This window comes from Salmo salar, chromosome ssa14 (assembly GCF_905237065.1).
Source record: "Salmo salar chromosome ssa14, Ssal_v3.1, whole genome shotgun sequence".
In the NCBI taxonomy this organism is placed as follows: domain Eukaryota; kingdom Metazoa; phylum Chordata; class Actinopteri; order Salmoniformes; family Salmonidae; genus Salmo; species Salmo salar.
This window is the reverse complement of record NC_059455.1, coordinates 11,711,061-11,721,261: the sequence shown is the minus strand read 5'-3', so window position 1 is coordinate 11,721,261 and position 10,201 is coordinate 11,711,061. Positions and strand designations below refer to the sequence as shown.

General features: G+C 44.2%; 1 protein-coding gene across 4 annotated transcripts in view; it reads right to left on the bottom strand.

Annotated features, from left to right (window-relative positions):
* Nucleotides 1-566: 566 nt before the first annotated feature.
* The window catches only part of ccdc18 (coiled-coil domain containing 18), a 33,389-nt gene continuing 23,754 nt past the window's right edge, over nucleotides 567-10,201 (bottom strand). For 3 of the 4 annotated variants that reach the window (XM_045693884.1, XM_014139893.2, XM_014139895.2), the window contains exons 19-26: nucleotides 9,940-10,153; nucleotides 8,185-8,284; nucleotides 7,917-8,033; nucleotides 7,366-7,434; nucleotides 6,833-6,973; nucleotides 6,552-6,689; nucleotides 5,874-6,086; nucleotides 2,884-4,831 (exon numbers count right to left, since the gene is read on the bottom strand). In XM_045693884.1, the coding sequence (XP_045549840.1) occupies nucleotides 4,124-4,831; nucleotides 5,874-6,086; nucleotides 6,552-6,689; nucleotides 6,833-6,973; nucleotides 7,366-7,434; nucleotides 7,917-8,033; nucleotides 8,185-8,284; nucleotides 9,940-10,153 (1,700 nt within the window). In that variant the 3' untranslated portion in view covers nucleotides 2,884-4,123. Of the gene's footprint in view, nucleotides 2,756-2,883; nucleotides 4,832-5,873; nucleotides 6,087-6,551; nucleotides 6,690-6,832; nucleotides 6,974-7,365; nucleotides 7,435-7,916; nucleotides 8,034-8,184; nucleotides 8,285-9,939; nucleotides 10,154-10,201 lie in introns of those variants that run through there. The other variant, XM_014139894.2, reaches the window with a different exon arrangement.

Below are 10,201 nucleotides of genomic sequence, written 5' to 3'. Positions count from 1 at the left end.
ACGTTACTACACACACAAAGAATGACAACAGTGGGAAGTTAGAAGCGGAAGACAGGGGTTTATGTATAGAATTAGGAATTTGAATCATAAAAAAAAAAGACCTATAGGTTGCTTCTGCACCACAAGCAATTTTCAAAATGTGACCACATCTTTCTTTACTGAGAACTGCACTCACATCCTCCACCTTAGTAATCCACGACAGTGAGAGCGGAAGAGGAAGAGAGGAGGAAAAAAAGAGAGAGAGAGAGAGAGAATCAAGTAATAAAACAGCTTGTTAGTGGTGGCTGGAAGAAACAGATCCGCGCCCAAAAACCGTTCAGTACAAAAAATTCACTGATCAAGAGCACCAATTGAAACGCGTCACAATACTAACATTGTAAAAAAAAAAAAAAGGGCCAGCGCTGCTGCTTTTGGAGAAGATGTTTTGTTATCCCACAGAGAAAGTCATGCAGGCTGGTTGCTAACGGTGATGTCTATGTTCCGTCTTTGTCTGAAGTGTCAACACAAACATTACGCCCCCCCCCCCCCCCACACACACACACACACACACACACACACACACACACACACACACACACACACACACACACACACACACACACACACGCAGAAAAAAAATGGCATTTTTCCAGTAACCTTCAGAAACAAATGGCACAGGCCGAAAGGGCGGGGAGTCTGTTCAAACACATACAGGCAGACAAACATACACACACAAAGGCAGACTGACAGCTTTGTGTGGATCCTACTGCACCATGACCAAATAGCAAACCCACATTTGTACACCAAGCATTGTGTTTCATGTAGCGGTATCCTGCGGTGTGTGTGTTACATTTTGATTGTATTTTTTTGTTGTTGCTTGTTATGACATTGATGTTACTCTGCTGCAATTCATTAGGCTTGTAAACGTCAATTATACATTTCATAGGTCCCCTATCATCAGTGGAATTTTTATTCAGTAAAACCTACTTTTTCCTCTTTGTAAAGAAATACCATTTTTAAAGAAATATAAAGTAAATAAATATGTATTCAATTAGTGTGCATGTGTTGAGCACAGAAAAATCACAATAATGTAGCTTACAATCTTGTTACCGAAAATATAATTTTTCTCTAGTTTGAATTTTCCATCAACTCTAACTTGAGTATTGAACATTTGACTTATCCACAAGAGTTTAGGATCCTAAAAATACTAATTCTACACAACTTTTGTTGTTGTTATTTAAACCCCTCTGGGCGCCCAATCAAATGCAGCAAGTCGGGCTGTCATTTTGTTCCAACATGACCACCGTCTAGACCACAAATTCTTTGTTAGGCCTTGCAAGTTCCCCTTGCAACATGACTCTGCAGTCCAGCACACAGATGCCAAAAGCATCAAAGTGAAGTTCAGGTAAAAAAAATTTTTTTGAAAAGGTGCATTTTCTTTTTCTAAAATAAAATGAGGAACCCCACTTCACACAATAAGTAATATTTAAAAATATCAAAAATGTATTCTACTAAAAATGATTTAATTTAATTCAGATTGAAAATAGATAACATACACATTTATACTTAAAAGATATACAGTGAGCTCCAAAAGTATTGGGATAGTGACATTTTTTGTTGTTGTTTTGGCTCTGTATTCCAGCACTTTGGATTGGAAATTATGGAATGACTATGACGTTAAAGGGCAGACTGTCAGCTTTGAGGGTATTTTCATCCATATCTGGTGAACCGTTTAGAAATTACAGCACTTTCTGTACATAGTCCCCCCATTTTAGGGGATCAAAAGTATTGGGACAAATTCACTTATATGTGTATTAAAGTAGTTCAACATTTAGTATTTGGCCCCATATTCCCAGCACGCAATGATTACATCAAGCTTATGCATTTGTTGTTTGTTTTGGTTGCGTTTCAGATTATTTTGTGCCCAATTGAAATGAATGGTAAATAATGTATTGTCCTTTTGGAGTCACTTTTCTTGTAAATAAAAATCGAATGTTTCTAAATACGTCAACATTAATGTGGATGCTACCATGATTACAGATATTCCTGAATGAATTGTAAATAATGAGTGAGAAAGTTAGACGGACAAATATCATACCTCCCCCTGCCCCAAAAAACGCTAACCTCCCCTGTTATTGTAATGGTGAGAGCTTAGCATGTCTTGGGGGTATGATATTTGTGCGTCCGTTTCTCACTCATCATTATTCCCGATTCATTCAGGACTATCCGTACTCATGGTAGATGTAATCATTGCGTGCAAGGAATATGGGACCAAATACTAAACTTTTGACAACTTCAATACACATAAGTGAATTTGTCCCAATACATCTGGTCGCCAAAAATGGTAAGACTATGTACAAAAAGTTCTGTAAATTTCTCAACGGTTCCCCCGATATGGATGAAAATACCCTCAAATTAAAGCTGACAGTCTGCACTAACTTCACAGTCATTGTAACATTTCCAAATCCAAAGTGCTGAAGTACAGAGCCAAAACAACAACAAATCTATCACTATCCCAATACTTTCGGAGCTGACTGTATATACATAACGTGTGTCTAGGTAAAAGAGCATGAACCTTGGTAGCCATATACAGGGCAAGCCTGAGCTGGAGTTAAATGTAATGAAACCAATTCCTACCAGACAGTAGCGTGGCCTGACGCTTCATTCACAAACACACAAACAAACAAACCACACACACTAAGTCTTCAAAAGTCTAAATGGGTCCCACTATTATACGTTCCCCCGTAGAACAGCATCCACAATCTTTAAGGTCCCCCTGAAAATGAAACACCGATATGGATTAGTGAAATAACAGAGGTGTCCATTGTGTCACCGGGAGGAAAAAAATTCTGCTGATTATAGCCTAAACGTAGAACAGAAGGAGTGAGCTCTTCACTACAAGGACATTGTTTAGTTAATGTATTTATTGCTTATTTATTGGATAAACCAAGTTGTATGCAGAATCCCTTTCATTTGAACCATTCATCATTCCATGCAATTAATACTATAGCTACAATGTCAATTGCACAGAACTGCATTGTTGGAAACGTAGGGCAGGGGTTCCCAAAATGTTTTGCTTTGTGACCCACCAATTGAGGTGTCGTGAGTCGCGACCCACCATAAGGGATGAGCGGTAAAAAATTAAATTAAAATAAAAAACACACAGATCAAAGAATAAGAAAAAAAGATAGAATTGTAGGAAATTGGTGTGGAAATTGCTATGCATTCTGACATGGCTGGTGTTCTCACGCTCATAACATTACAACATTAAATGGGGGCTTTTATTTTGCGGATTGTAAATTCTCAAAGATTGTAGGCTATTATTGAAAAATGTATAGGTCCATTATCTTTGCTACATAGTTTTAGTCGTTTAAGTTCACACTGAAAATGTTTTCCTATCCCGAAAATGTATTTTTTTTAAAAATGTCAATGTCATCCCGCGACTCACCTGGACCCCTGCCGCCACGTAGGGTGTTCTCAGTGCTGGTCTGGATGTAGCTAGATATGTTCAAGTCGCGTCGAGGACAATTTGAGCATTTTAGCTAACCCTTTCTCTAACCTCAACCAATTTGCCTAACCTGCCACGTTAATTCTCCTATCCTGCGGCGTAAGTTCTCCTAACCTGCTACGAAAAGTCACTTCTGTTAGTCAAAACCGTCAGGCCTGCCCCGAGAACCACGTGGGTTCCGAATAATGTGATACTCCGTCAATTGCACCTCTTCCCTAATTGGTGCTGTATGCTGTTTGGTTAGTTCATTGAGTGGATGTTTGAATACAGGTGTGGTACCTCTGACCTAATTATTGAAGGAACTGCTTTTAACAGCAGGTGTGTCATTATTTGAGAGATCCTTGTGTGTGTGTGTGTGTGTGTGTGTGTGTGTGTGTGTGTGTGTGTGTGTGTGTGTGTGTGTGTAAGGTGAACCACAGTTTTCGGACTGTTTACAACATTTTTTGTTAAGAGCGTCAGCCAGCTCTCAACTACCTATACAAAAGGCATTAAACAAGCACCAACCATTTCATCAATCACCACAATTACACATTGCCAATGCTCAAACTACAGCTACATGTACGACCTCATTTCATCCTTTGTACCCCAGAGAGAGTTGCTCATGCTAACCTGCAGTGCGAGGGTGTGCTCAGCCTCTCAGAGGCCCGCGGAGCCACAGAGGGACGGGTCCTCCTGCAGGGCCAGCGTCTGGTTGACAAACCTCAGCATGCCCGTCAGGGAGCTCATGTCCATCTCCTCCTGGGTCTCCTGCCTGAGGGGGGACTCTCTCTCCGGCTCTCTCTCCTCCCTCTCCTCCGACATTTTGTCCACCATGTAGGTGAGGGGATTGAAGGAGAGGTCTGAGGCAGAGGTGGCCTCCAGTCGGCTGAGGCCCTGCCAGCTGTGGTCAGGCTGGTATGGGGTGGGGGACAGAAAGGAGGTGTCCCAGGGGAGGTGTTGACCCAGGGCTTCCCGTAACGTGGCCTTCAGGTTCTGAGGGAGATCGAGGGAGGAGTCCACACTGCTGCCCTCCACGGGCCAGTCTGGAGTGTGGGTTTGGGGTGGGCGAGGAGGGGAGTGGTGTTGTACGTGGGGGGATGAAGGGGAACGGGTGTGAGAATGAGTGGGTGGTGGAGAGGGGTGGGAGAGTTTGGGAGGGGAGTGGGTGGGTGGGGAGGAGCAGGTGTGTTTATGAGGAGAGTGGGTGCATGAGTGAGTGTGTGGGGGAGAATGGTGGTGTGTGTGAGGGGGCGGAGGGGATGAGGGCAGGGTGATATCTGGGTGAAGGTGGAATGTGGCGTGGTGGAGCTCTGTAGCTCTCTCCAGACTGGAAATTCTGGCCTGTAGGCGAGTGACTTCGGACTCCTGAAGGGATGAGAAGAATCAGTCATTCAGTAGCTAGGTTTTATATTTTTTCCCATCAGAGGTGTTTCCATCAAACTGACTTGTTGCGGATAAAAAGCTGCGTGTGACAACGTAGGTCACGTTAAAAGCACTTTCACGCGTAATTTCCGAATAAAAAAAATAAAAAACTGAAGTTGAACTTTTCGTCACATTTTCAACTCTACCGATGGTTTTGTGACACAAACTGTTGGGATAAATAGCAAACTTGCTCAATCTGGTTTTGGGGTATGCTCTCTAGACAAGGAGCAGGTGAGATCATTTTATTTTGATAATTGGCAGCCAAGCACCTAGCATCATGTCACAAGCATTGAAATAATAGTCGACCCTCGATATTTAATGAAAATGTGCATGATCACCGTGCACGGAACCATGTGAAGTTCTTCATAACTCATTTAACCAGCCTATTAACTTTGAATGCTTTTCCACGTCATGGTGGTAGGCCTACAATGTAACATATCATTGCGTGACTCCAAGTTTACTTCGATATGATGGTTATCATATGAATATTTGTGTATAAAGGTGTTTCCACCGCATAAGCCATTTCCAAATTCTCCACCCTTGTCCAACGGATTTTATTCTGTCAACATTAGGACATTTTTATTATAAATGGCCTGATGTGACTTTTTTTTTTTATACGTCAGGTAAATCATCCGCATGAAATGGTTGGATAGAAACCTGGTTACTGACAATGAGGTAAAACTATCAGCTAGGCCAATAGTTAATAACATCAAATGAAATAAAGGAGCGTCAGAAAAATGGAATTTTAAATCTAGGAACCAAAGTGTTGGTCAGTGTTTCCCAGGGGACCCTAATCACATTTGAATAACAGCTGCCCTGACTCCTTCACCATTTCTTAATACCTTATAGAATGAGGCAATTATTTCCTCTCTAAAAATGTCCCCCATCTTGGAGGAAAACAACACAATGATACTGGAGTATATGTTCATGACCAGTAGGGGGGGGGGCACTTCACTAGCCCAGTCCCAGGCCTACTGTACTCTACCTTGATGAGCAGGGCCTCGCGGGCGCTCTGCAGGCTGGTCTGGGTGGCGTGGAACTGGGCCTGCAGGTGGGCCGCCTGGGCCCTGGTCTGCTCTAGCTGCATCTGGCTCTGCTGCAGTCTGGAGGCCAGGTGTTCCTGGGAGCTCCGCAGGCTGCAGCTCATCTGCTCCGACACCTTCAGGAGCTGGCCCCGCGTCTGCTGCAGGGAGTAGAGCTGGGGGAGGGGCAACAGAGAAAGGGGGAAGGAGGAGAGGGAAGTTACAAGCGTGTACTGTAGGAACTTCAGCGGTTATTGCATGTGTGAAAGAACGGGTGATTAGGGAAATTACGAGAAACAAAGAAGTGAAAGAGGGACTGGGGAAGAGATTGATGAGGTGATATATACAGTAGTGCCCTCAAAAACTCAACTCTGGACCTCGAAGCCAGTTCCACTGCGTTTTTTCCCCCCCCATTGAGACACCAGGTGGGTGATACTAATTATGAGGTGGCAACAGAAAAACAGCAGGCTTCGGACCTCGTAGAACACCCCTGCAGTAGAGGATGACAGAAACGGAAGAACAGTGGAGAAAGAGGAAGATGGGAGTGTGCGTGAGAGGGAAAGAGAAGGCCAAATGAACAGACAGAGATGGACAGAGAGGCTGTACTACATAGACCTCCACAGTTCTCGGCCCTGTTGTACCTCCTTGCTGTGCTGTTCCCGCTCCTGCTCCAGCTCCTGCTGTAGGGAGGAGATGGTGACTTGCAGTCTGGCTTCCCCCTGGACCCAGCGGCCCTCCCTGGCAGACAGCTTCTCCTCTAGACTCCTCACCTGCGCCTCCTATATGAGACCCGACAACACAGTTAAGGTCATCATCTGGCCATAGAAGAATGAACAGAAATACCACAATTTGTTATTATGGATAAAGAGCAAGAATACATGGATTTATTGGGCATTTACAGACAACAAAATGAAGGTTTCACCTTTTCCCTGGCATGTTGAGTGATGCTGTCCAGCTCCTCGGTCAGGCTCTCGCAGCGATTCTGTGTGTCCCGCAGCTCTTGCGTTGTTCTCTGCAGCTCCTCCCGACACACACGCAGGTTCTGGCCCTGCGCCAGAGAGTCCTGGAGCAAAAGGTCAAAGGTTAAATCAGACAGAGCCTAGACGGTCAGTGAGATTTATTTTTATTTTTTATTTTTACAGCATTTACTTTATGGATTACTCCAAATAGACATTAAGATTGTCCAGGGTTCATTATGTGGTTCATTCAAAAAGGTTCCCGGAAAGGGAACACTGAACAGTATTACATTATGAGGTTATCGATCCAGAAACATCTCGCCAATTGCTATAGCTTCTAGGTTGAATGCTGTCGGTGGTATTTATTTAACTTCTCTGTTCAACCATCTATCTCTCCCTCCATGAGAATAACGATACCATAAGTATTACCCATCTTTCCGTACATCAACTTAACCCTCAATCTATCAACAGATCCATTCATCGCCTCATCCCACCATACCTTCTCGGAATCCTCCTTCCCTTGTAGTTGTGCCTTTAGCAGGTCTAACCGCTCACTCAAAAACGCAACCTGGGGAGACAAAACATGAGGCGATAGTCTACTACAGTACTTCAGCTATAACGCTATAACAGAATGGACAGTACTTTAGCTATAACGCTATAGCAGAATGGACAGTACTTCAGCTATAACGCTATAGCAGAATGGACAGTACTTCAGCTATAACGCTATAGCAGAATGGACAGTACTTCAGCTATAACAGAATGGACAGTACTTCAGCTATAACGCTATAGCAGAATGGACAGTACTTCAGCTATAACAGAATGGACAGTACTTCAGCTATAACGCTATAGCAGAATGGACTGTACTTCAGCTATAACGCTATAGCAGAATGGGCAGTACTTCAGCTATAACGCTATAGCAGAATGGACAGTACTTCAGCTATAACAGAATGGACAGTACTTGTAACGGGAATATGCTTCTCCAGGGGCAACAAATGACCCCGAATTACACAGATGGAAGAATAGAGGTGTGTGTGTAATGGGGCCTTTTACCCGTTTGTCTCGGTCTTTGACCTCTCCCTCTCTCTGGTCCAGAGTCTGCTGTAGGGTCTGAACCTTCTTGTCCATCTCCACCTTATGGTCTCTGATGGCCACGTCCAACTGGCCCAGCTGAGGAAGAGGGAGACACGCATAAGGAGAGAAGCTCTGGATTTCTTAGCATTCCACCCATTAAAGACAAAGACCATATTCATGTGGAATAAACCTCATATAGCACGCCATGAAATGAAATGTTGCCTCGGTTTAGTGTGTGTGTACGTACCAGCTGTGCTCTCTGCTGGAGCTCGCCCTGTCTCTCCTTCAATGCTGTGTCCATGTCCAACACCTCGTGGTTCCTCTCCTCCAACTCCCTCTGGCTTTCCCTGCAGCACACACACACACAGCCAGTGAAATCACTGTACACCAGGGGCATGTTCTATTTCACACAGAAGATCTCAACAGCTGATCGCAGCTGTGTAGCGGGCATTTTGTTTCACACACACACACACACACACACACACACACACACACACACACACACACACACACACACACACACACACACACACACACACACACACACACACACACACACACACACACACACGCGACTCAAAGGAAAACTGCTTGAGACAGTAACGCAGAGATATTGTGTGTGTTTGCAAATCCCCTTGCATCCCAAATAACTACTCATTGTGTGGTCAAGACTAGTGATTCTGCGCCGTGCCTTGCTCAAACTGATCCCCTCAAACAGCCTTTGTTTTTAGCTTTTTAGGCCTTTACTTTTACATAGATTTCTTGAATTATATTGCATCAGTGGTTGAGGTTCAGCACTGTAGCTGCTCAATAGGGTTTACAGATCAGGTGTTACTGTACCGGTTATATGTTTGAATGACAGTGAGAGATAATCCACTTGTAAAACTGTCAAAGCGTCACAATAATACCTAGCCATTACAGTCATCTGATTAGAACAGTTTGTGACACTGTCATATTGGCTGGTGGCATGTTGAGTGGGGGACAATTGTGTATTTGACCAAGACGTTTACCGGAAATTAACTGGTTGGTATCAGACGGAGGGTTTGAATCCATAGCAGACAGATACGAGTGATATTATAACTCCTGTTCTGTGGTCCTATTCACACAAAGAGATCATGTGTATAAAATGATTTCCAACTCATTTTATGAGTCCCGTGGGTGCTTGGTATCCGTGTGGGTCGGTGTGTGTGTGCCACCAAAGCAACTGCTGTTTGTTCACTGACTGCGACAAAGCCTCAAAACAATGCACAATTTATTATAAGAATACATTTAAACAAAAGAATATAGCATGATACATATTATGAATGCCAGAGGCTAGCTCAGCCAGAGGCTAGCTCAGCCAGAGGCTAGCTCAGCCAGAGGCTAGCTCAGCCAGAGGCTAGCTCAGCCAGAGGCTAGCTCAGCCAGAGGCTAACGACACATAGCTAGCCTATCCTCTTGAAACAGAGGCTTTCCCTCGATGATGAGCTCACATCAGGTTTTAGTGCAAAGAAAAGTTACGTTATTTAACATTGCAACTAATGCTCAACAAACACAAATGTGCACAGTACATCATATTTACTTAAAGATTAACAGACATATATTACATAATATATTAACTAATTATATAAGAAAAAGTGACAGTTAAAGACGAAAAAGGTCACCCAAAATCAATTACTCTTAAACCAGACCAAAGAACGTCTAAACATATGACTTTTGATTCAGTCTTCCCAAATCGCCCGTCAATGAGGTCTCAGAGACAAATCCACAGCGCTCGACCAGTCAGTGGTTGCCATGGTTACACGGTCCATTGAAAGCGCGTGAGACTTCCGGTGAGCGGGCGGCGCTTCTTCAATGATATGAATATCTTTACCTTCAAAACTGCTCTGCATTGAGTTTATTTTGTTTAGGAAGCATTTCCTAAAGATTTGAGGGGAGACGTGTTTTGTTCAGCAGAGCAACAAATGGACAACCCCGGTCAAGGCCCCTCCCCCTGTCGGGAGGTTGGCAGAGAGAGGCTCACCTGAGCTCGGCGGACAATTTCTCCAGTGATGTCTGTCGTTGGTCTGCGCTGACCTGCGTGCGCTGTAACAGCTCTCTCAGCTCCTGTAGGTTCTCTAGGGTGTCGTGCATCTCACCGCGCACCCCCTGTAGCTGTCCCTCCAGAGTCTCCGCCCGCTGCACAGAGTTCCGCCTGTCCACCTCGCAGCGGTGGAGCTTCTCCTCCAAGTCCACAACTGCAGGGGGAGGAGGAGGGGAGAAAGGGCTTCCACGATGACTATAGA